At 44.0% G+C, this 27,399-nt stretch overlaps 1 protein-coding gene across 5 annotated transcripts in view; it reads right to left on the reverse strand.

The window, feature by feature from the left end:
- Positions 1-27,399, reverse strand: part of CGNL1 (cingulin like 1) — a 204,895-nt gene that overhangs the window by 64,970 nt on the left and 112,526 nt on the right. For all 5 annotated transcript variants that reach the window (XM_057543464.1, XM_057543465.1, XM_057543466.1 and 2 more), the window contains 2 exons: positions 25,606-25,741; positions 16,359-16,571 (listed from right to left, as the gene is read on the reverse strand). In XM_057543464.1, coding sequence (XP_057399447.1) covers positions 16,359-16,571; positions 25,606-25,741 — 349 coding nt within the window. The remainder of the gene's footprint in view (positions 1-16,358; positions 16,572-25,605; positions 25,742-27,399) is intronic.

Genomic DNA, 27,399 nt, shown 5'->3' on the forward strand with positions numbered 1-27,399 from the left:
TATTATAAACTCAAAGCAAGCAAAAGGAAGAAAATAATAAAGGTAAAAACAAATCAATGAAATTGAAAACATAAGAACAATAGGGAAAAAAATAAATGAAACAAAAAACTGATTCTTTTAAAAGATCAATAAGATTGACAAACCTCTGGCAAAACTGACAAAGAAAAAAAGATAAAATACAAATTACCAATATCAAGAATGAAATAGGGGATTATCACTACAGCCCCTGCAAGCATCTATAAGATAATGAAGGAATACTACAAACAACTCTACACACATAAATTTGACACTTAGATGAAATGGACCAATTCTTCAAAAAGTGCAAACTACCACAACTTACCTAATATGAAATAGATAATTTGAATAGTCCCATAACTATTAAGGAAACCGAATTCAAAATTTTAAAACTCAAAAATGAAATTTCCAGGCCTTGACAGTTTCACTGGAGAATTCTATCAAACGTTTAAAGAAGAATAAACATGAATTCTACACAATCTCTTCCAGAAAACAGAAGAGTAAGAAATCCTCTCAATTCATTTGATGAAGTCAATATCACCCTGATACCAAAACCAGAAAAGACAGTACCAAAAAAGAAAGAACAAATATCTCTCTTGAATACAGACATAAAAATGCTTAATGAAGTATTAACAAATCGAATTCAACAATATATAAAAAGAATTATACTCTAGGACCAAGTGGAGTTAATTTCAGGGATACAAGGCTGGTTCAACATTTGAAAATAAGAAGAAAAATCACATGATCATATCAACAGATGCAGAAAAAAGGCATTTACTAAAATTCAACACCTGTTCATGATTCAAAATCAAACAAACAACAAAAAAAAGTCCCAGAAAACTATGACTATAGGGAAACATCCTCAACTTGATAAAGATCATCTACCACTATATAACTAACATTATATTTAATGATAAAAGAGTGAATGCTTGCCTCCTAAGATTGAGAACAAGGTAAAGATGCCCACCCTCACCACTCCTATTCAACATAGTGCTGGAAGTTCTACCTAGCATAGTCAGGCAGGAAAAAGAAGTAAAATGCATATAGATCTAAAAGGAAAAAAATAAAAGTATCCCTATTTGCAAATGACATGGCTGTCTATGTAGAAAACCTCAAGGACTCTACCAAAAAAATATTTTAGAACTAATAACATACTATTGATCAATATGAGAATGTCTCGATATAAACGGAAGGCTTTTAAAGTACCGTTCATTAAGGAACGATTTGGAGGGAACAATAGGAAATCTCCAATGACATATCAAAGAAAGTTGGTTTCAAGAGGAAGGAAGATGGCCCCAAGCCAGCTGGTAGGAGCAACAAGGTCCTAGACCCAAGAAGCAATGCCACAAGCTCACAGATGGATCACTGGGAACCTAGACTGTGTCTGTCTCCTCTTTAAAAGGCTGTATAAATTCTCAGCTAGAGTACACAATGTTTTTAAATGAGTATCGGTTTCATTCTCATGGATGGGACCTAAGTCATTTAAAGTCTTCTTTTGATATCCTTCCAAGAGTCTCTTCAAACTCCTGCCCAAAGACCAGAAGAGACAGCTACAATTTATGGGACTACGGTCCTAGTTTCCACAGACAAATAAATGACATTTGTAGCTCTTTTAAACATTAAATCCAATGCATATTTTCATACCCATGCTCAATGCTACTGACAGAGAGTCCCTAGAAATAGGAGGCATAAAGATTCCATATCTCAGGTGATAAAAGTTTGTTTATCCTCTTCTAGTTTCTCACACTTCACATTTTATTTAAAAAGTCATTTATTTAGTAACCATGCATTTCTAATATTGCCATAAAACCAACACTGGCTTCTCTTTATCTGGGATAACTGAGAGCCAACACCCCTGGAGAAGAACTCCCACCGGGCATAACACATAGCTCACAGCTTACCCTCCATCCTCTGCTGGCCCGCTCTTGTGCCTCTCGGAACCATCCTTCCTCCCCTTACCCTCTGGATCTGTGGCTCAAACTCCAGACTCCTCTGTCCTTCATCTCCGGATGCTTCCAGCTTCCCCACTTCCTATCCTACCGCCCCCCACCCGTGCATCTTTTCTCTCTCCTCTCTTCACTGCACCTCACCACACCCATCACACTTCCAACTACGACTGTCCTCCTTGCCTGCTTCTCATGCTGATTTCCTCTGCAGCTGGGCACTGGTCTCCAGCCTCAGCCCTCTCTTCTAGCTCCTGCCCTTCCTCTTCCACCTCTCCTTTTGCTGGCTTGCTCTGCTTTTCGGTCCCATTCCCCCCACACTCCCATCTTGGGCCAGCAGTGTTCCCCAAAAGGACACATCTACTTAGACAGCATGTATTTGATGGCTGGATAAAAATGCCGGTGTACTAGAGAAGTAGAAACCTAGAAACTCTATTCTGGAACCATCTCTAACTAAATCACTGCACTTTCCTACAGGGCCGGGGGAGGAGGAGGGCAGCTAGACGTCCACAGCACTCTGCGGCTCTTGACAGGGAAACGACTGCGTTCCCATTTCTGAGAGCAATAGCACCGCCCCACTGCACAGCTAACACAGCATTTAGGTAACCCCCCAGTAAGAAGAGTCCACCTGTGGGTTACCACGTATTTGTTAGCAGCCTAGGCCTATCCAATAGTTAACTAGGGCTTTTAATCTAGCTATCTCCACTTCAGGAAAGGGAGAGAACAGATTCTACAGGGAGAGGCCCCCACTTCCCCAAGCTGAAGAACCTTCTAGAAGCAGCAGTGCTGTTGACTTTACACTAGGAAGTTTAATCAGTCTAACCTTCTCCCAGCACCAGAGGTAAAAGATTCCGAACTGCTCAAGAAAAGGGGCTGTGAATTTAAAATAGAAGGCCTGGGGGTGGGGTAGGCAGCCTCTTCACCTGCCACACCCACTAAGCCCAGATTTGTTCTACTGCCTCTCCTACAGGCCTTCGCCATCAATGTGGCTTTTGTCCTCCTGCCACGATGAGCAGCTCCACATAAAGCCAGGCCCCCTGATCTTGTGTGACATATTTGTCTCATGAACACTATGAACACGGTGAGCAAACAGTTCTCCACTCTGGATGCAAACAGGACCGGATGCATGTGAATGCCAACTGTAAACTCAGAGACAGGACTAACCTCTCAACAAAAAGTTATTTCCCTGTCATAGTATCCTGTTAGTTAAATGCCAGGCCAGGCTCTGACTAATTTCTACCAGAGTTTCGTCAAGGTCAACATCGGTGGCTGCAGAGAGGTACAGTAAATTATTAACCCTGGTTCTCCACTGGGCCTGAGTCAGCTGCAGAGTTCACCGCCTCCCAGCCACGTTTTCTCCCCAGTTCAGCAGCAGGAAGTTCACGGTACACAGCACAGGCGTCTGCTTCTGCCTTGAGGGTCTCTAAGACAGATATGGGAAATGGCAGTGAGTTGGCGCTCCAAGGGACTGTCCACAACAGGAATGGTAGAAGGAAGCCCAGAGGGCAGGCTAGGTGCTTGGCTTCCTGAGGTCTCAGAAACCAAGTATGGAAGAAGCAGTGGGAATCTTCTCAGACAAGGTCACAGGCTGAGAGCCATGATAGAAAAATGCCTCACCAGGCAGAGAGGACCTTGTAGATCAGAAAGCACAAGGGATTCAAACACTATACTCCTCCTTGGGGCTTGGCACACACTGGACCCAAGTTCAGGGTCATATTTATAAACTCAACTGGCTCAAAAGACTCTCCATATGGACTCTACAGAACAACCCCACTGCCCACTTTCCAGAGCTTATTAATGCCCCGGCTCTTGCTCCAAAGCCATGAAGAACTGTGTTTTCCAACTAAATTTGCAGGCTTCTAAGTCTTCCCTACGTTGTCATCTAGCCAACATTTTCCCTGGTGCAGAACAGACATCTTTAGGTTCTTGGACAATTCAGGGATGGAAAAGACAAGGCTTTCACATCCTCCTATGCCACATCTGCCCAGATACTTTCACGTCCTCTCTACTGCCACCTCTTCTGGGCTCTGTTATTTACTTGCTTGACTTTATCCCCAGTCTTGTTCCAGCAAGTCTCTGAAGCACATCCAGGCCATCCCATTTTTCTAACTATAAGTGGACTTAAGAGTTTCCCTAAAACCAGACACAGCCAGTATCTCTTCTCTCTGGACCACACACTTGAGACACATGTGCAGAAATTTAACAAAGAAAAAGAGGGTAAGTGTTAAAAGGAGAAATATGCACACTTGGCCATCTTCTCCCCTTCGTCTGTAAGTCCCCAAAGGTAAGATTCATCCATGACTTTGGAATGTCCTAAGAAAAGAACAGTCCTCTCCCTTGTCCCCTCTCCCACCCAACTCCTACTTACTGCTGACAAAACAACACTGCTTTATCCTTTACTGTGAAAACTGCTGCAATCACCCTGTAGAACAAACACCTTGCCCTTTATTTTGTCTTTCATGAAACCAACCTAATAACGCTGGCTCACACAAGTTCTGTTCCCTAGTGATCACTGGGGAAGGAGGAGCTTTCCATTACATCTGCCGTTGAATGTTCTTACACACATTTCCAGAGTCCTAACATGTGCTCACCGCGAACACATGACTTAATCTGTAGCTCAAAACTCACTAAACCACATCTGCAGAGGCCACCTACTACTCTAACGGTTTCCACTGCAATGCATCTGCCACTAACATGCTAAACCCATTTGTATCCATTCAGTACCTGAAATATGGAAAGCACTCAAAAATATTTGTTGAATGAATACGTACATGAACACACAAACAAATCTATTAACTGCCTAGGGTAAGACTATGGATGGTACAAAAATGAAAAGGAAAATTGCTACCCCTAAAGTCTCAGGAGAGAACAATCCCAAGGTCCCATGCTCCAGCTTATGACATTCCCTCCAGCTGAATGCCCTAATCACCTCACTATTCTCACTGCTCCCAAGACTCAATCCAAGCCGCATTCCCTCTTAGGAACTTTTCCTGGCCTGACTAATCGGAACAAAATCATTCCTTTTAGTATTTCTGTTTTACATGCTGTATAAAAGCCTCTCCAAACCTGGATGCCATCTTTCCACGTGCCAGATTGGCGGCATCAACTTTGTCTCGGGACAGCAGCAGAGACCATCGTGTCCATCTCTGAACCCCCAGGCTTCGTACCATGTGCATGAGCTGAGTGAATAAACAACTATAGGCAAAGCAAACCACAATAAATGCTACAGGAGGGGCAAAGGGTCTGGGGATCTCAAAGAGAAAGGACAGCAGCTGCTGGACCACAGGAAGAAGAGGGCATGTGAGCTCAGCCCTGAAGGACCGGCAGGATTTTAACCACAGAGACCAAGGCACAGGGGGTACTGAAGGACATTAGAGATTAGACAGCTAATCTGAGCAGAGAGACAGAGGAAAGAAGGCAGGGGGACTGCCCAGGGGACACAGGGAGAAGTCTAGGAGGAGGACACAGGAGAGCAAGTCAGAAGACACAGCGTGAGACTAGAATATGTACAACTAGAATATGTACAACAGGAGACAGACGCTGTTAGTATTATTTTCCCAACTGAGAGAAGAGGATATGGGGGATCACAGATGAGGTTTGCCAACAATATTCAGTCATTCAGTCTACTGCTCACCAACTATGCTTAAGGTCACACAGCAGTCATTGTATAAAAAGAAAAGAATACACACACACATAAACATATACACACACTTGTATACATAGATTCCAGTTTCTCAACAGAAATACATGGCGGGGGGCGGGTAACCATCCCGTGTATTGTAGGACATTTAGCAGCACCCTTGGCCTCCACCCACTACGTGCCAGTAGCATGCCCCCAGTTACAACAACCAAAAATGTCTCCAGACACTGCCAAATGTCCCCCAGAGACAGTGGGCAGAATCGCTCCTGGCTGACCACCACCAGTGTAGATTATCTCCCAAAGAACATACAAGGGGGTTGCAGGAATTGGGAGGAAGAGGAAGAACTGGTATTTTGGCAAGTGGTGCACAGAAATTCAATTTTCTTTTTTTTTGCCGCACTGCACGGCATGCAGGATCCTAGCTCCCCGACCAGGGATCAAACCCGTGCCCCCTGCAGTGGAAGTGCGAAGTCCTAACCACCGGACGGCCAGGGAACTCCCCAGAAATTCAACTTTTAAAAAAATTATGTGCAGTGTTACTCCATAAAATGAAATACAGTACCCCCCCGCAAAAGGATCTCCCTGCCAGTAAGCAGTGGAGACGAGGCCCACATCTTCTGACGGCAAGCCTCCACCCTGTCTACGGTACCACACTGGACTCGCGACGGATGGGGACTACAAAGCAAAGGCCCAGAGGTGGCAAGCGTGTGGGGACAGAGCACACATTTCTACCAAGGAATGGGGAATTGCGCCGTGTGCCTGACGCTGGGCTCACCATGGACAACAGTGAGGACCAGAGCTGGAAAGGCAGGTGGGAGGCAGCTCATGCAGGGCTGTAAGTGTAAGTGGAGGGAAGCCATCAGGACTTGCTGGGAGTGGGGGCCGGACTAGAGGGTGGCCAACCTGCAACAGGGCGGGTGTGGTCCGAAGGGGCCAAACCAGGAGAGGAAGCAGGGAGACGGCTGCTGAAACCATCCAAGCTGAAGATAACGAGGCCTGAACCAGGATGGCGGCCGTGGGAAAAAAGATCTGAGGATGGAAGTGATGCCATGGACACAGACACACAGACCTGGTAGCAGATGGAAGGTGAAGGCCAAAGCTGAGACAGGGGCCCCCAAGGACAAAAAGTAAACATACACCACTAAACTCATGGTTTCCTCTGAGCCTGCCTAGGGAAGGCACAGATCAGTACCCCTATTTCACTGTACATGGGACAGATTGAGGTAGTATAAAAGGTTTTTATAAGCTGTTTTTAAAAAGTTTTCCTCTCACCCCGTCCCCCTACTTGTCCCCAAAGGCAATCACTATCGCTTTGTGTCCCTCCTAAGATAGTCTATACATGCACAAGCATATGTGCACATGCCTTCATTTTTGGTTTGTTTTTGATAATAAAAATAGTACCCATTTACAACAGAGGAAACAAAACCCAGGAAGGACTAGGAGTCTTCTATGAAGTCAATAAAAGCAAAGCCAAATTTAGAACGCTTCCCTCTCAAACTATGTTTGTGTTCTTTTTAACCTTTGTACATTCTGATTCATGCAGAAAGAGAACACTTACTGAGCACTCTGCAAAGTGCTGGTGATACAAAGAATAAGATGGTCCCTCCTTCAAAATGGGGAGAATGACATTTCACCTAACAGCTATAGTCCAGCAAAACAAGGACTAGACCAAGGGTATGGCAGGATGCTACGGCTCTGCTGGAGTCAGGGGCTATAAGGAAATGTGGCATAAGAGAGATGGCTTTGTCAAAATGCTGTATTAGTCAGCTATTACTGCATAACAAATTACCCCAAAACTCAGCAGCCAAAAGTAATTGTAAATATTTATTATCTCACAGAGTTTCTGAAGGTAAGGAATCTAGAAGTGACCTTGGTAGTTCTGGCTCAGGGTCTCTGATGAGATTGGCCCAAGATGTTGGCCAAGGCTGCAGTCATCTGAAGGCTTGAGTGAGGCTGGAGGATCCACTTCCGAGATGGTGCACTCAAATGGCTACTGATAGGAGGCTTCAGTCCTTCATCACATGGGACTTTCCACAGGCTGCTTGAGGGCCCTCATAACATGGCAGTTGGCTTTCCCCAGAGCAAGCAATTCAAGAGGAAGCAAAGAAGAAGCTAAAATGATGTCTTTTATCTAGCCTTGGAAGTCACACTCCACCATTCTCTACTGGTCACACAGAGCAGCCCTATCCAACCTGGGAAGGGCCTACAAAGGAGAAAGAGTCCCAGGAAGCATAGATCACTGGGCAGGGGAGCAAGTCATCTCAGAGGCTGGCTACCATAAAAGCCCTATATGCTCCGATTTACTTTGACATTGTAAATTTTCTGTTTCCACGCTACTTCTTATCTAATGGACTTAGAGCTTATGACATCCTCCATTTTCTGCTTAGAGTGATCAAATAATACTGCCAAGTTTTTCCACCAAGTAGAAATCTACTTAATGATCTTGGCAAGTCTTTAGAAAAATAGTCATCAGGCAGAATTTAGAGGGTCAGAAAGAATACAGCAGATCAGAAAAAATATAACACAGATTGAGTAGGATTTCTGATAACAAAATTAATGCAGTTTTCCTTTCACATGTTAAAGACTCAACTATTTGCAATATTATAGTGGCTGCAATCATCCTTGGCTGTTTAAAATAGCCCCTCTGCTTACACTGCCCAGTTTTGTGGGCATATCCACACCTGGAAATGCACCTGGTTCCTGGCCCTCAGTGAGTGACCACCACTCCTGCCTTGCTCACACTTTTGGACTGTGGGCGGTGTCCATGGACGGTTCGGAGATCTCAGAACATTTGTTCCATTTGGGGAGACAGGCAAGCACCTTACTAGGTTATCCTCTCTACTTCTATAAATGTCTAAAGATATTTCTAGCACTAAGACACTGTAACAGCCTTGTTAGAAAACAAAACTTTCCTCCTACAAACCTCACCACCAACAGACCATGCTTTCCTCTTCATCCATGATCCCTACCCACTCTCACCTACTCACTCACAGACACAGTTTACTAATGCAGGGAACCAATGATCAGCAAAGAGCAAAATGTCACAAACAAAATGGGACCCCCCCTCAGCCATAAAAAAGGAACAAAATAATGCCATTTGCAGCAACATGGATGCAACTAGAGATTATCATACTAAGTGAAGTAAGTCAGAAAGAGAAAGACAACATACCATATGATATCACTTATACGTGGAATCTAAAATATGGCAGAAATGAACCTATCTACGAAACAGACTCACAGACATAGAGAACAGACTTGTGGCTGCCAAGGGGGAGGGGGGAAGGGAGAGGGATGGACTGGGAGTTTGGGGTTAGTAGATGCAAACTATTACATTTAGAATGGATAAACAATAAGGTCCTACTGTATAGCACAGGGAACTATATCCAATCTCCTGGGATAAACCATAATGGAAAAGAATATAAAAAAAGAATGTAAATCAACTATACTTCAATAAAAAATTTTTTAATTTTTTTAAGAAAATGGGACCCTCCATGACCCCAGCTCCCTTCCCCTTCTGCCCTTCAGCAGAGAGAGAGGCCTCGTTAAAAATGGAAATTGATTCCTGAAGAGACCCCCGAGAACTCATGCCTCCATCTAAAGTGGCAGCATGAATACGTCATCCCAGAGCAACGTCCTTACTTGTAAAGACCAGAGCAGACTCTTTGCCACAGAAGGAATCTGCTCTGCGCACACACACACACACACACACTCCCCGTTTAAAAGTCTTCCGTGATTTCCACTGCTCTTAGGGCAAAGGACAAAATCCTTAAGACACACACAGGCTGCATGAGCTGGTCCCTACTCCGCTCTCCACTTCCTCTCACTCCAGACTTCCCGTTGTCCTTCACAGCCCAGCCTCACTGGCCTTCATTCAACACCTTGAACAGACCGCACCCCCTCCTTCCACCAAGCCCGGTGCACATGCTGTTTCCTCTGCCTGGAACATTCTGTGAGTTTTTTTAACCCTAGTTAATTCCCATTCATCCTTCAGATCTCCATCCTCATTTTGCTTGAGGAAGCTTCCCCTCCCTCCCTCCCTCCATTTCAAAGCGCTTATCACAACTGAATTACACATTTACACACGTGACTGGCTGAACTCTGTCCATCTCACCCCTCTTGTTCATTTTATCCCCACAACCCAGCACGGTACCTGGCCCAGATGAAATGCTGGATGGATACTTGCCCAATTAATGAATGACTATGAATGAACTACTTATTGACAGAGAGTCCAAAAACTGTATCAACAATCCATTCCCAATGGTGAGGCGTTGATGTTGACTAGTGGTCGTCCAGTCTTCTGTGTTATTTATGCCTCGTCCTCTGGTCATTCCTCATACAGGTGGGAAACGGGCAAGAGCTGTCTCCCCTCCCCCGGGCGGGCTTAAAGCCTATGTCAGACGCAGCACAGACAGTGTGACTCGCAGACCAGGCTGTTCTGCTGTTCCTCCTGAGGGCAGGACAAGGCTTTTTTTTTTTTTAAATTAATTTATTTATTTATTTTTGGCTGTGTTGGGTCTTCGTTTCTGTGCGAGGGCTTTCTCTAGTTGTGGCAAGTGGGGGCCACTCTTCATCGCGGTGCGCGGGCCTCTCACTATTGCGGCCTCTCTTGTTGCGGAGCACAGGCTCCTGACGCGCAGGCTCAGTAGTTGTGGCTCACGGGCCTAGTTGCTCCGTGGCATGTGGGATCTTCCCAGACCAGGGCTTGAACCCGTGTGCCCTGCACTGGCAGGCAGATTCTCAACCACTGGGCCACCAGGGAAGCCCACAAGGCTTTTTTTTTACTCCTCTCCACCCAGTTAAGTTTCCACACTTTCTCTTCACACTGCATGTGAATTCACTGTGATTTTCTGGGTCATCCGAGTGCTTTGGGCAACCTGAAAGCCCTGCTGCCACCTCCTCTCTCCCAGGAGCTACAGGAAAACGCCCTCCTACTCAACCGACACTTATGAGGCCTCAAGGAAGTGTCATTAAGACCTGCCCAAGGCCGGCCTCTCTGTGAGAGGATCCTTTCTCCTGCACTGTGACACTCCCCACAGAATGGCAGCAGCTAAATCTGCTCTCCTGAAGTTAGGAGAGAGACCCGAAGGAGAGCTCCTTGGAGGCTGTCATCCTAGCAGGAAAGAGGCCTTCCCCATAAATATTTCACTTCATGAGGTCCTACCCTCCAGAAACCTTACCTATAACTGCGACCTAATTGATTTTTTAAATAAATGAAGTCTATTTTAACTCATCCCTCGGGTCAACATTCTTTCTTTGTCTTGCATTTAGACTATTTAAACTTTCTAGCAATTCTAAATGTTAACTCTGAGTTTATTAAGAGGAGTTGGGTACAAAGCCAGCAGGTTCAAGATGGGCTAATGTTCAGAAACTCTCAGAGAGGTCCTGGAGAGGAATTACCATTTTCATGTCTAATTCTCAAGTATTTGGTACGCAAAAGACATGTAGGGCGTCAAGTTACAGAACAGATGTGCTGGTTCTCTCCTGAACGTTGCCCTCGGAAGCCAGAAGCCTTTCCTGACCTCCTGCCCTGCTTGTGTCTCAACCACAGCACCTATAACTTCATCCTCATCTTATTTGCACATTTCTCCCCACAAGGCTACAAAAGATCTTCGAAGCTAGAAACCATGGTTTGCCTGCCTTGTATCCTCAGTGACTGGCAGTGGTAAAACACACTCAAATATTTGATGGAAAATGAATGGGGATGTCAGGGACTCTTACTCTGTCTTCTACACCCACAGCAAGTGACTTTGGCAGCTCAGATCAAACACCAGGAGTGAAGTGCTGGGATGTCCTGTTTACTGTTCACCAAGGCCCGTAAGAGATTTATCAGGACCCATGCGCCTGGGATCAGAGACACACAGCAGGGATGGGGCATGTCTGGGGCTTTGATGGAAGGTTCAAAACGAACACCCTAGGATGCCACACCAGGCCTCTTTATTTAGCTACTTTTTAATCAGTACAGAATGCAGAAGAGTGATGTAATTATGAAGAGCCAGCTCTAGGGGGAAAAACTAGAGAGAAAAAAAATGAAAAGTAGAACTTTTTTAAGCTTGAATGTTTCCCATTTTACTTTTGCCGACGGAGGGTTCTGAGCCACTCTAGGCACACTTGAATCTGCAGAAAGGGGACATTTTCCTATACCTGGGCACCGGATTACAAACCTGCCGCTTCCCCCCTGCTCTCAACAGCTGATCTTCAGAGTAACTTGATTACGTGAAGTTAAACAGCTGAGGAAATAAGGATTTTTTTTACAGTTTTCCTCGCTAACCTGCCTCTGCCGGAGAAGACAGAAATGAGATTTTACACTGAATTAGCCTTCTCTTAAGGAAGGCAATTCCACTGATCCTGAGATTAGCACTGGTTTTACCATCTGACCCTCTGCTGACCTTACGCTTTGAAAAGAAATTGTTCACAGACTGGTAGCAAAGAGGGAAGGAAAAATCTACAGAGGCTATGAGAAAAGAGCCCAGGAGCACACATTCATTTTCACAAGACTGAGCGACATTTCCAAACTATCAGGTGAAACACAAACATAAGGCCATAATCTAAGGACAGTTTTGGAGGGGAAAAAAAAAGTTTCAACCTCACTGAATTTGAATAAAATTTCTCTAAGGGTTATATGGAATATAAAATGTGGGCGTAACGTTAGAAATAATTTACACTATAAAGTGCAGAACAATATAAAAGCACACAGACTCAACATATAAGTATGTAATATAAAAACAGGCTGCTTCTAGAAGTTTCTCAAATGTTTCATTAATTAAGCCAAATACAACACTTTTCCGCTTGCTTTTCTGTTACTGGTCTTGGCTGCTTCTCTTCAGGTCTCTGCATCTGTGTCCTCTTCTTCCTAAGCCTGTCTTCTTCTCCCTTCTATTGCTCCACAGGGCTCCAGCCCAAACACACATCTCACCTTCCCACCTAACAAGGTGTTGCTTATGCTGTACTTGGTACCCCAAATGTCCTCAGCCTCCATGCTCACATGTCCAAAGACCACTCACCTCTCAGAGCTCCCTCCAGGAAATCTTTCCTGGTTGCCACCAGCACAAGCCATCTCCTACAGCTTCACCTGGGGCATTTACTCTTTCCTACTTTGTAATCAGCAATACCAGGACCCTGGAAACTGTAAAGTCCAAGAAGCAAGCTCTTAGAGGAGCTGGAATTTGAGCTGAGCCTACTCTCTGAGAAATCTGAAAATGCTGACTACCATCTCCACTTCTCTTTTGCTCAAGAACTGGGGACAGGGAGGGGTAGGGATGAAAAGAAGACGCTAACAGCTGTGGACGGTCTTCATTTCACTCCCAGATGACAGTCATGCACATCCCCACTGACTGTCCATTTCTGCACGTGGCTCCCAGCCACTGCCACAGACCCAAGGAGAAAGAGGACATTCCCTTTTCAAAACTGGAAAGAGTATAAAAGAACATAACACAGAAAAAAAGTATGTTATGGAACAACATGCTGTCTATCACACAGCCTTTTCAAAGACTGTGTGATCGATAGAATCCTCTTTCTAACAACGTAAAGACCCCTCCTTCTGAGGGGAGGGCACTGAAGCAGCTCACCTAATGCCCTGAACTGCCACCGCTCTGAGGGGAAGTGACGTTCATCCTGCAGCACGAGGACACCCCACACCACCGGGGCGCTCATGAATTCTCCGCTGTTGAGCAATCAATCTGTTCTTTAAAAGGTGTGGCTGTCTGGGTCTACGAAAACCACTTTTACAGAGTAGCTGCTTGGAATATCTATAAAACATTCTTAATATAATGTGACAGTTTTCACCAAATGTTCTAGTAATTTAAAACTTCTAGTGCTCAAGCTCAGGCCAGAAGGAAATATTTGCTATTTGACAATATGATAAAATAGCAGTGTAGGGATTTCTGGCCCTGATTCAGTGGCAACAATTAGAAAAAGTGATGCCAGGAGGCTGGGCTGGCCTCCAAAGACTTGCCAAGGAAATAAACTTTTTAATATAATGCAGTTCCTTAAAGAAATGTCAGCTTTTAGTCACAGTGGTGGGTGAGTCCCTCCCCTGAGGCAGGAAAAGGCTAAAGGCCAGTGTACAGGACTTCCCTGGTGGCGCAGCGGTTAAGAATCCGCCTGCCAGTGCGGGGGACGTGGGTTCGAGCCCTGGTCCGGGAAGATCTCACATGCCGCGGAGCAACTAAGCCCGTGCGCCACAACTACTGAGCACGTGCGCCACAACTACTGAAGCCCGTGTGCCTAGAGCCCGTGCTCTGCAATGAGAAGCCACCGCAATGAGAAGCCCACACACCGCAACGAAGAGTAGCCCCCACTCACCGCAACTAGAGAAAGCCCGTGCACAGCAACGAAGACCCATCGCAGCCAAAAATTAATTAATTAATTTAAAAAAAAAAGAACTTTGGAAAATATATCTCTTATAAAAAAATTTTTTAAATGAAAAAAAAGGCTGGTGTACAAATTTAAGAAACTCTTTACTATATTAAAAAATTATATTTAATTCACTCTCCTCCAAGTAGTCAATATACTACTTCTAAAATTCTATTATATAGTACCAATATGTAAATAATGTAACAAAAAGGCAGCATCTGTCCATTACATTGACATAATTTTTTTTCCATTAAATATGATTCTGCCACATTTGTTCGGAAAACACCTTCAGAAGCAAAAGCTAACAAGGTGTAAAAAAACACAATCAGGATCCTCTTTAAGAAACTGCAGGGAAACGCAAAAGCAAGGCAGAGAAATAGCAGAGTTTCCTAAAAGATCTCCCATGTCATCACTGGAGAAAACTCAACAGGAACCACACACCAGGGACTGAAAATGCGGTTAAGAGGAGAACTGATCCTCCGCTTACTTTCACTCATCGGATGCCGCACAGATGTGACTGTGTGTCAGACACGGTGCTAGGGACAGCCACAAGGCGACAAAGGGCACACACCGTCGACTACAAATGGCTTGTCGCTGGTCTATGTGATTCTTTTTTGTCTAATTTGAAGCAATGCTTAAAAGTCAGGAGATCTCAAAATGCAGTAGCCGGGCTTCGCAGGTGGCACAGTGGTTAAGAAACCGCCTGCCAATGCAGGGCACACGGGTTCAAGCCCTGGTCTGGGAAGATCCCACATGCCATGGAGCAACTAAGCCCGTGCACCACAACTACTGAGCCTGCATGCCACAACTACTGAAGCCCACGCGCCTAGAGCCCATGCTCTGTAACAAGAGAAGCCACCACAATGAGAAGCCCACGCACCGCAACGAAGAGCAGCCCCCCTCGCCGCAACTAGAGAAAAGCCTGTGCGCAGCAACGAAAACGCAACGCAGCCACGAAAATGCAACGCAGCCAAAAATAAAATAAATTTTAAAAACAACAACAAAAATGCAGTAGCCTAAGTCTTTACAGATTATCTCATTTCCATACAACAAAGATCCTCTTTCGCCTACCATGACTCCCTTCCCCACTTGTAACATGTGACAGCAGAGGACCTAGAAACTTCCAATAAAATCTCCTGCATCCCGTGTGTGACGTAAGTTTAATTTTCCTTACCATCAAATCACTATAAACATGCCAAACACCATCCTCAACTACCCTTCAATGAATAAACCATGTTAACTCAACCTTTGACATAAGGTCTGAAGATGATAAAGACATGATGGGTCCAAAGGAAAATTATTTTACTCAGCAGCCTGTTGGCATGTCTCCCATGAAGCAACAGCACATAAAGGCCAAGAGCAAGGACACCAGGCTCCTGCACAGAAAGGAAATCAGATGGAAAAAAGAGACATGTCCCTGCAAAGCAATGAAAATTAAATCAGTTTTGCTTTTCTCCCTCAAACTAAACCAAATCTCAAAAAAACTAAGATAGGCAAATCAACAAGAGACTTTTTTTTTTAACTGTCTGTTATAATAACCCCAAGTAGACTATTTCCCAAACGTTTTATTTTTATACAACAAACCCATCTTTCACTTCTTGTCATTTGCAATTACCGTGCTATAAATGAAAATCAGTGAGTCACTATGCAGCACAGGGGAGAGGGCCTACCAGCTCTGAGCTATCACTGTGATCATCACAGAATAAACAAACAACAGCAAGAGTTCTTTCTCCATCATCTTTAACCTATATATTGCAGAGACTCTAAACAATTTATACTCTGTAATTCCCCTCTTTCCCTAAAGATGGCATGATATTTCACAACATTTTCCCCTTTTCTCTAACAGCCCACGTGAGGCCCGCACCAAAGACCTCAACATAATTTAAAATCCATCTGCAGGAGCCAAGAATTCAATTAAGAGAAAAATTATCTTGCAAGGGTTTGGGCAATTCAGCCCATTAACCCTCTTGTAACTTTGCTGAGAAAAGAACCCAAATTGTCTAACAAAAGGCTTCACAAGTCAGAAGGAACAGGCGGCGGCAGGGGTGAAGGATTCCAGAAATCTGGGTCCTGTCTGCAAACCCTACCCCATTAGCAAAGTCACGCAATGCCCTAGGCCACCGACCTTTAGGAACCCTGGAGGGGTTCACTCCCGGGCTTTCTAAATCTCACCGCGTGTAAGAGCTTTTAAGCAGGGTCCTTAACAATTTTTAAGTTTACAAACTTAAAACGGTCACCAACAGAACTGCTGAGTTTATCGTCTGTGAACAAGGTCTGGATCAATCATCTGATGAAACCGAGTTTCACCCTGTCATGAAAAGGAAGGCACACGACGGACACCAGTGCGGGAGAGGCGGTCCTGCCCCTCTGTCCCCACCCAGCCGCTCCGCACCCTGGCCGGGACCCACCTTGGCGGCCTCCTCCACGCTCTCCCGCAGGGCCTGCAGCTCAGCGTCGTACTGCTCCTTTAGCTTGTCCATCTCCTGGTCGTGGCTGGAGACCTCTTCCTTCAGGGCTCCCTTCAGGGCGGTGAGTTCGCGCTCCCGCTTTCTCAGGACGTCTTCCTGCTCCTCTTTGGCGATGAGCAGGTGCTGAAGGTCCTGCTTTGCCTGCAGAAGCTCCTGGAGGGAGGAAACGCAGGCGGGGAGGTGAGGACGCCGAGCCGCCCCGCACCTCCACCCCGGTCACCGGCACACACGGCCGCACCCTCGCTCGTCCTCCGCGCTCTCTCCTCCCGTACACTACACGCTGCTTTAGCCCCTCTCCGCCTCTCCCCTTCCCTTGCTCAGAGGCCACCATCCCCCTCGATTCGACTATCTTAGCTTTTCTGAGATTTAATTCGAGGGAGAAAAGGGAAACTGATTTCATTTTCGACGCTCTGAGGGGCCAGGTCTGTTTCTTCCATCTCACGTCACTTCGGTGCAATGGTCTGTAGCCCTTGCTAGTGGCCTTCATGAGCCGTTGCTTCGTGGGGGACATGCCGACTTGCTGGCCTCGCTTACTTCATCCCCAGAACCCTGCGTGTAGTCAAACCCTTAACCCACAACCCAAGTCCTCGGGATGCCCCTGCCCCGTGCTGAGCAGGCACAATATTCACACGTTCTCCGCCTTCACCGCCTCATAACCTCACTGTTCACGAGCAAAGTCACACAACTGGGGCAGCAAGTTCCGCTATAAATCGCATCACCTAAACCCAAGTGTGTCCTGCCAAGGCTGGGCATTCCTTTCAGGTCACCATCTCTTGGCAGACCTGCTCAGCTCCCCTCAAGCTGAGGCTCACTCTCTCCGGCGGACACCCCTACTTTGTAGTCAGCCAGGACTTGGGTTGACCGCCCAGCACCTCTCTGGACGCCAGGGTTCCTCCCCACCCAAAGCCACTTCACAGACAACAAGCTTTCTCCCCTGCCAGCCTGCTCCAAGTCTTTACTAATCAGCTGTCTTTTTTTTTTCTGTCATTTTGTTCCTTTCTGTTTCCTTGAATCTATGTCCTTTTCCTTAGGGCACAAGGATCCTCCTCTGAGTCAAGGGCAAAAACAAACAAAAAAACAAGCTTTTCCACCAAACTTTTGAAAGTATAATTTCTGTTCACTGCCTCTACTACTTGACCACCTCATCACTCCTTACTCTCTTGCAAATGGCTTTGGTTCCTAGTCTGCTAAGCCTGTCCCCTCCAAGGTTGTACTGACCTCTTAATCTCCACATCCAATGGCCTTTTCTCAGTCCTCACTTTTCTCAATCCCTCTTTGATCCTCTTCACCTGTCCCCTTAGAACTCTCTTCTGCCTTGCCGTTCAAAGACACTGCATGCTCCTGTTTTCTTCCCTCGGGCCACTTTTTCTCTGACGATCTTTTCTGGTTTTTCTCTCCCTCTTATTAAAAAGCTAAAATGATCCCCAAGAATGTGACTTTGCATTCTTCATTCTTTTTTGGCAAGCTCATCTAGGTTTTTTTTTCCCCCAATTTTAAATTCTATATAAATAACTCCCCAAACCTTTACCTCCAACCTTTATCTGAGTCCAGACCTGCGAGACTCATCCATCTGGATGTCCCTTGGGCACCTATGATTCCGGAGGCTTATGTTTCTCAGTGAATTCTTCAAGTCCCTTCCTCTCCTCTTCTTTGTTCATTATCCTTGGGAATGGCAGCACCTGCTCAGGAGCCTGGCAGCAACTTTGATCTCTCTCGTCCTTGTCCCTCACAACCAAAAAGTTAGTTCTGTAACATCTTAGATCCTTTCCCTCACCTCTCTGGTTTAGGCTCTCATCACCTCCAGCCCAGGTGGTTTGCAAGAGCTGCCCAACGGCTCCCAACCTCCAGTTTCTCACCTGTAGCCTCTATGCCATCACCCACACAGCATCCTCTGTCTGGGATGCCCTTCGTCCCTCTCGGTCCCATGTCTCTCTGGCTGCCAGAAAACCTCTCAAGACTCAGATACTGTATGACCTCCTCCAAGAAGTCTTCCTTGAATCCCCTTCCTGAATACCCACCGCACTTAAGCTGTGCTTCTCATAGCACTTAATACTTTTACCGTGCAGTCCTTGTATCTAGATTTTATTTTCCTATCTCTCTTGCTAGATTATCAGCTCCTTGAAAAAAGGACATAGATCTGATTTATATTTCTGATGCATGGATCAATGATATTGAGAGCGGGCCTGTTCTGGACATAAATAAATTAACATGGGCAGTACAGCAGGAGTCTGGAGATGTCAGAATTCTAAACTCGTCTATTCTTTCACTGGTGGCTTCTAAGTAAATACACATCCTGTCCTCTTGGAGCTCCTGGTGAACTGAAGGAATGGTTGCCACCTGGGACCCGAGGCCTCAGAGATGATAAACTACTTTCCATTCAAGAAGTGGGTCACTGATAAGGGGATGAAACTATTTGTATCAATTTAAGAATAACTGACAATGGATTCTCTTTCCTTTACTCTAGGCATGTGCGTCCATTAAACCAGGGAAGCCTCTGCAATCCCAGGGTAGAGCTGCATTGCACAGACTAAGAATTAGTCCTTCAAGAATCTAGCTAGCAAGCACTAATAAGCTTAGAAGAAACTTCCAGAGAATCGTCTAGGCAACTAGAGCAACTCTGGCTCTTCCAAAGCACCAAACACAGAACACATCAGTAAATTTTATGAAAATATACCCCCGTCCTGATATTTGTCAAAGGAGATGCCCTGTGCTTCCCACTGTCCGGTCCCTCCTTAGGGATATTAGAGACACCCGCACCCGCCCCCACATCACTGTTGCTATTGGCTATCTCTCTAGGCCTTCCTGGAGCCTCCTGCCAGCTTCTTCACAATTGCCCTTGCGAGCCTACCCCCGTTTCCTGCTCTTATTTTCACACATTTCTCAATTGTTTTAACGATAAGTCAGTTCCTCTTCCCACACTTATCTTTTCCAGGATATATCTGTGTTCTGTGTTGCCTTTTGTGTACTGCCACCAATGCATGTCAAGAACCTGTTTTTATGGTCCATTCTACACCAACATGCTGTTATCTGTGTCTGGGGCTGTTGCTTAAGTGGACTCTGCTACACAAATCCAATCAGATTACACCTCACCGTATCACTGAGTAGCGCCTGAAGCTTTCCAGGGTAGAGACCGAAAGGGACGGGAGATTTCAAAAACTTCACTTCATCACCTCGGTGGCTTTACTGCCAATGATATCAAGCCAAAGAAGTGAGAGAAAACATATAAACCTCAAAATTCACGTGAACGTCTATTAGAGATGCACATGCCTCTCTGTAGACTCCAATCAAAGCAAACAAAGGAAAACTCTGGGCACTCAGAACCAGTACTTTCAAAACCTATACACATCCAGGGTAGCTGCACACATGAAAGTACAAGAGATAGAGACCTAGTATGGATGTGTATTTGGGGGTGGGTACAGGGTAGGCTAAAAAAATTGACTGTGTTTGGTACTTACTACATAATAAGAATTACGCTAAGCATTTCTAAAAATCATAGGAGATGAATATTATTATTCTCATGCATTTAAAAAACAAAAAACTGGAGCTCCGAGACGCTAACATGCCTAAGATCACGCAGCTTATAAGTGGTAGAGCCAAGACTGGGACCCAGATTGGATACCAATGCCCGTTCTCTTCACTACACAGCCTCTGCAGGCCTGACGACAAAACTACACACTCAAGAAAGGCTGAGGAGCGGGCAGTTCCTCAGTCTTTCAGATGCAAATGAATGGTGTATTGAGTTCTGCTCAAGTGCTTGTAAGGAGGTCCACCTTTTTAAACTGAAGCAAAGAAACCTGCCCAGAACCTGAAAAGACAAGAAGGAAAGTTGAGAAGAAAAGGAAGCATGCTCTGGGCCCCAGCTGTTACTAGCAGCAGCCAGTGGCTGTCCTGACAGCAGGGGCACCAAAAGACACAGACCAAAACGTCCAGAGTAGCAACTCATTTGCCCACAGAAAGTTTCACTTCACACACCACCTACTCACAGGTATTCCACGTCAAAATGAGAAAACAAAACTGATCTAGACTCTCTTTTGCATAAAAGCTTCCCAGAAGTTCTACAGAGTCCCTATCTCTGGCCCACGCTCATTGAAAGGAAAAGTAAAGGTCTTTTATCAAAACTACAGCTGCCAAAGAATTATGTCATTTTTTTCCCCCGGAAGGATGGCCTAGAAAGTGTAACACAGTTGATGAGAAACATGATTTTTTCTGTTGCTTCTTTAGTAAAATGTGTATACTGTTCAGTAACATCACAACACAATAAGCTTATAATTATTCTAGAGATGTCATTTCTGAGCACAGCCTATCCCCAGACCAATAGGATTTTAAAACCAGAATAGTTTACTGATATCTAAGTACTTGGTCTTGATAAATGTCAGGGATAAAGCACCACGAGATTCTGTTGGCCAATCTGTCAACATTATAGGCTCCCATCAAAGACAATCTTTGGTAATTAGAAAAAGCCACCGTCATGAGGCTTAGAGAGATGTCTCATGTTTACTCATCCCTCCAAGAACAGAGGGAAACACATTCATGGACAAAGAAGTGACTGAAAACTTGACCTATAGTTATTTTTGTATCTTGAGTTAAAAAAGAAATTCGGAACCATCAGTTGTTTAACTAAGAATAACAGTCATCCTATTCTTGGTCAATTATTTGGCTTCTCCTAAAAAAAAAACAGGATATTTTCTACTATTTCTTCCTTTTTTCCTTCCTTCTTTCCTTTTTTTTTTTTTTAATGATTTTATTCTCTCTTAATGTTACTTTACTGACTCCATATAGGGGCCCAATGTTATTGAACAGAATGTGAAGTATTAAAAGATATTTCATGAAAAATCTTGTGCGTTATGCAGGCCTCACAAAATTTAGGGCCTTCAAGCTTTTTCAAACATTAAAAAGCAGAAGTGTTTAATGTTCACTGTGTTTAAGAATCTGTTCTAAGCCAAGTGCCATGGAAAACTTGGCTACAACTATAATCTGTTATCAGATTCCCCCAGGCCACTTTTTATTAAGATATGAAGAATAAACTGAAAGTGATGAGGAGATGGGGTTTATTTTATTAGTAATATAGAAACCATAGACCATTTTTTACATGTTGCTGACACGTCAAAGGAAACTGATAAAAAGAGTGAGGACAATTTTCCAGAGGGAGAGAAACCCACTTTGGCATAGAGAAGCTAATTGTGTCCTAACTTTTCTTGCAGAAAGGCAGCAGTAGATGATATAGCTTCCATTACAGGAAAGAGGCAAATAACCAGAAAACCAGCAATACCAGGAACATTTCTAAGAAAAGATGTACGCTGTTTCCCTTTCCTGAGTCTCTCATTATTAGCCTCTGCCTGAAAACACATCACCAAAGCTGAAGCTCATATCCCAGTTACCACTGTAAGTCAAAAAGCTAGTTATGTTCAGTTAATATATGCTCACTATACTGTGTTCAAAGAGGCAAAGAAGCTATAGTTCATTTCAGAATAATTCCCATTTTTTTTTTAATGGTGGCATTTAAAAAATAATTTATCTTTTTTTTTTTTTCTTTTCTCCTTTGGCCACACAGCACAGCATGTGGGATCTTAGTTCCCTGACTAGGGATCGAACCTGTGCCCCTTGCATTGGAAGCACAGAGTCTTAACCTCTGGACCGCAAGGGAAGTCCCTAAAATTAATTTAAACATTGAAATTTATTTATTCATTTGCTCTGTTGCTTGGCACTATGCTAGGCATGAAATGTGGGAAGAAGCAAAGATGATATGCTCTTGAATGAGCTGGCCAGTAAAAGAAACAGAGAATCAGAGCAAGCTCAAATGCGCTAAAACAGAATCTAAAAGGATAGAAAATACCTGGGGAAAGGACAACTAACAATTTTAGGTTTTAGTTACTAGGAAAATTCAGCAACTTAAGAGACTTCCCGATAGCTAAGATAATAGCTTTCCCCTTTAGAATCAGTGAGGTGTCCACACAAGGAATCATAGACTATGGCAAAGTCTTACCTTCTATTTAAATGTGTTTTTGAAGCTACATTTTTATCAAAAGCCATAACCTGTTCAGTGACATTTCTCTCCTTAGGAAATTTTTCTAAATAAGTAAAAGGACACGTATAAAAAATTCAACATATTTTCTCATAATTTTTAAAAAAAAGAAGAAACAACTTAAATATTGGAGGATGGTTAAGCATATTGTGGGGTATCTTCTTAAAAATGAAATATGAAGACGATAAAGTATCATAAAGAAAAATATTTCTGGCGTATTAACTTTTAAAAGCAGGTATCAAAACTGTAGAGAGGGCTTCCCTGGTGGCGCAGTGGTTGAGAGTCCGCCTGCCAATGCAGGGGACACGGGTTCGAGCCCTGGTCTGGGAAGATCCCACATGCCGCGGAGCAACTAGGCCCGTGAGCCACGATTACTGAGCCTGCGCATCTGGAGCCTGTGCTCCGCAACAAGAGAGGCCACGATAGTGAGAGGCCCGCGCACCGCGATGAAGAGTGGCCCCCGCTTGCCACAACTGGAGAAAGCCCTTGCACAGAAACGAAGACCCAACACAGCCATAAATAAATAAATAAATAAATATTTAAAAAAAAAAAAAAAAACTGTAGAGACACTATATTTGTTCCTACATTATAGATGAAATCTGTCAATGAATAGGGAAACAAATTAAAATGTAGAAAAAAAGACCAGTTTGTTAAGGTATTAGGAAAATATGTGCATTTCCGCCCCCCCCCTTTTTTTTTAATCTTTATTGAATTTGTTACAATATTGCTTCTGTTTTATGTTCTGGTTTTTTGGCCGAAAGGCATGTGGGATCTTAGCTCCCCGACCAGGGATCAAACCTGCACCCCCTGCTTTGGAAGGCAAAGTCTTAACCACTGGACCGCCAGGGAAGCCCCTCACCCCCCATCTTAAAATTTCACCTTATGTGATTTTCTTAACACTTCAGTGATAAATACACATATCTTCAAAGCCCCATCCTAATGTACCTTGTCTTTGTAACCCAGAGCCCTGAGAAGAAGACAGAGCCAAGAGAAGCAGAAGAATACCACAAATGCAGTGGTTTTTAAGGAATCTTTGGATGCAAAGAAATACCAGGTGGTAAGGAGCAGGCCTGAGGCTTTCTCAGGAGAAAGTGGTCTCAACAGAGACAAAGAGATGGTCACATGGGGGGGAAGAGGAAATGTCCCCCTCTGCCCACGTGAAAATGAATTCATGAGAAGGCCTCTGCCCTGCGGCCACAAACACTCCACTCTCCTCTCCACCCCTGCCAAGTCATGGGGAAGAGAGATGCTAAGTCCTAAAGATCAGGAAAAACAATCCCTCCTGGGCAAGGACTTCCAAAGTAAACATGGAAGAGGGTGAGAAAAAACAATGGACAGCTGAGACAGAGGAAGCTACAAGGAATTATGAGACAGCAGCTTTTAACCCCAAGAAAAGGACAAAGATGAGATCCAAGCCCTTAGGGGAAAAGCAGTAGAGAGTGAAAGTTAAATACTAACAAGTTACCTGTATTTTCTCATGGGTTTTTTGTTTGTTTGTTCTGGCTTTGTTCTAAATTGTGTATCATTTATTTGTTGGGCTGTTCCTACAAACCAAAGCTTTTATAAGCTAGCTAAACTGAACTAAACTTCAAAACTAAGCCAAAGACACAGGTGATGCTAAAGTTATAGCAAAGATTCACTTTGTTATACAGCAGAAACTAACACATTGTAAAGCAATTATACTCCAATAAAGATGTTAAAAAAGTTACAGCAAATATCAAAATATCTACACAGCACAGCTCTTCTTCTGATCCTCAGACTCATTCCCCAGAAAAAAATGTAGACGTTCAAAACCTATTCTTGCTCTCTGATCATTTCACACATGTGTATCTAACACCTCAACAGGATGGTAATCTAATTCAGAGAAGAGATAATAATTGTCTCTGAAAAAACCCATAATAATTAACAAATGGAAGCAGAAGAAGGAATCAACCTTATTCACTGACTCACAGATTGATAATATCAATAGGGGATAGACTGATACGGGCAGAAGCCAGATTGGCGGCCTGTGTATAGAGAAAGTAGATTCATTCATTTACTCACTCACTCATTCGTTCAAAATGCATCCATCCAGCCATCCACCAAATATTTCCTGAGTGCTCTATGTCCTAGCCACTGGAATAACTGCTGAGGATATAGTGCTAAGCCAACCATCACCAACTCTGCCCTCTTGGAACTTACAGTCTTATGGGGGCTTTAAACAAAAACTTAACCTGTGATAAGTGGTGTATGGGCATTAATATAATACTAATGTCTTTTAAATGTTTTTTCATAATAGCATTACTTACAAAGTATCTTTGCTCAAAATTTAACCTGAATCTATTAGTGTTTAGATCTAAACTCAAATTTACTAGAAACACAGGGGAGAGTGGAACAAGTTAATGGACACCATAAGGAAACAATTAGAAAATCCAGAATGTGGAGCATCGGTCTGGGCTCTTCAGAAGTGGGATGGGAGAAAAAGAGCAAGGAGTGGGGGATGCAGGGACAAGGGAGGCTATACTAAGATAAATGAACTCTGAGAGAGAGAATAATGAAAGCAATGTGGGATTCCCGACTGGATTCTGGCTTGGGGGAAAAACAACAACTAGCAAATGCTCTTGAGGGACAGCTGGCAAATGTTGACTAAAGACCATATATTATATTGTGTATAATACAACATAGGAATTAATTTTGCAGATGTGATAATAGTATTGTGGTTATAAGAAAATTCCCTAACTATTCAAATGCATGCTGAAAAGTTTAGGGGTGAGACGTGGTTTTATCTATAAATTACTTTGAAATGGTTCAGCAAAGATGAATAGATATAAAGCAACGATACTCCAATGAAAATTAACTTTAAAAAAAGATGAATAGATAGATGAATGAAAAAAAAAAGAAAAATGAATGGATGGAGAGAAGAAAAAAATGGAGTAAATATGGCAACATGTTGATAACTGTTGGATTTGGATTAGGACTCTACGGCAGTTAACACATTATTCTATTTTTCTGTATGGCGGAAAATTTTCCTAAGACAAACTATTGCATATGATGCTCTCACAGAAGGGAACACAGGGGCATGTAGAACAAACACGCAACAGAGTATGGCTCCCAGTTCCCCCACCCATCCCATACTGTCCAGGCAGACGGGGGCTTCTCTTGTCACCTGACCCCAGCCCCGCTTACCTCAATCAGAGCCCCCTTCTCCCTGTCCTCGGATTGTTTAGCACTGTCCAATTCATCATGCATTTCTGAGAGCTGGTCCTGGAGATCCCTGATCTCAGTCTGGTGCTGTTCTCGTTCCATCTTCACCTGGAACAGCCTGGCAGGAAAGGAAGCCCATGAGAGAGTTTCTCCTGGCCTCTGCTTATTTTCATCCAGTCTGCTTTCAGAGCTTCAGATCATCAAGCAGAGTCATCTAAATCCCCAAGGAGCCTCCCATTTTCTGTTCTGCACTGAACAGAAAATCACAAACCAGAAAGGCACTGGTAAGAACTCATGTCTACAGTCTAATGTGCCCAACAAGAAGACAAGTGAGAACTCAAACCAATGTAATGGGAAAGGTTATACAGTGACATTTCCTCCCCAAAAGGAGATCACAGGGTACTAGAATTTGGACATAGAAGATAAGGAATCAGGAAAAAGAGCACAACTTTTATGATAAATGTTTTCATTAAAGCCACCCCACTCCCTACCAGCCTACCCCACCCCATCCCCAGTACTCTAGACCAGGAGAGTTAGCAAATTATGGCCCATGAGCCAATCTGGCCCACTGCCTGCTTTTGTAAATAAAGTTTTACTGGAACACAGCCATGCTCATTCATTTATGTATTGTTTATGGCGTTTGCACAATACAATGGCAGAATTGAACAGTTCCAACAAAGACCATATGGCCCATAAACCCTAAAGCATTTACTATCTGACAGAAAATGTTTGCCAACCTTTGCTCTAAATGGAACTCACAACTATTCTACCTTTTATTCTGCAAAGTCTTTACTGCACTCTAAGTTTTGATTTTTTTCTTACCAACCTCTTCTCTGAAATTAACCTCTAAGAATGTTTCAAAAGCAAACACGACACCATCAAAATGGCAAAGGTCATCAAATGCTTTTATGATATAATGTCCTGTTTTTCTTGAATTTCCCTCTAGATTTCACTCCTGCTTAGCCTCTCACTTAAGGCATCTGTCATGGCCAGTGGGCTTCATGACACCATCCATTTTCACACCTTGGTTTCAAATCCTCTTGTCACAGATTTTAACACAACATGACGGCAGGGCCATCTTGGGCTTGTCTTTCCTTCTCTGAAGACCCAAAAGAAGTATATAAGCACTGGTCACAAAATTGGTCAGCACTATCCAGGACAACATTCAGAACGTGGGAGACTGTGGGGGTCATGTGACACATGCTCTTGAGAGACTGGGCCTAGGCTCTTTGAGATCTGTCCTTAGATATCACCACTCAGTATTCCTTGCTTCTCACTTGAATGCTCTGAGATCTACTCTAAGGGCTGAAACTTTACAAATATCCTTTGAGATACACAAAGAATTTTTAAATTATTAAATTCATTCTGCTTACCGGTCTACACGTCACCAGTTTTATAATTTTGTAAGAATAAGAGGGAGAAAAGGAAGGGTCAGCAGCCCTATAAAGATTTGGAAGGTTGGGCAGAATTAAACGGACAAAAAGGATCCGGCTTGGGCTTCCCTGGTGGTGCAGTGGTTAAGAATCCACCTGCCAATGCAGGGGACATGGGTTCGAACCCTGGTCCAACAAGATCACACATGCCGCGGAGCAACTAAGCCCGTGCACCATAACTACTGAGCCTGAGCTCTAGAGCCTGCGAGGCACAACTACTGAGCCTGTGTGCCACAACTACTGAGCCTGTGTGCCACAACTACTGAAGCCCGCGCACCTAGAGCCCATGCTCTGCAACAAGAGAAGCCACCGCAATGAGAAGCCCGCACACTGCAACAAAGAG

Source organism: Balaenoptera acutorostrata, chromosome 3 (genome assembly GCF_949987535.1).
Source record: "Balaenoptera acutorostrata chromosome 3, mBalAcu1.1, whole genome shotgun sequence".
In the NCBI taxonomy this organism is placed as follows: Eukaryota; Metazoa; Chordata; class Mammalia; order Artiodactyla; family Balaenopteridae; genus Balaenoptera; species Balaenoptera acutorostrata.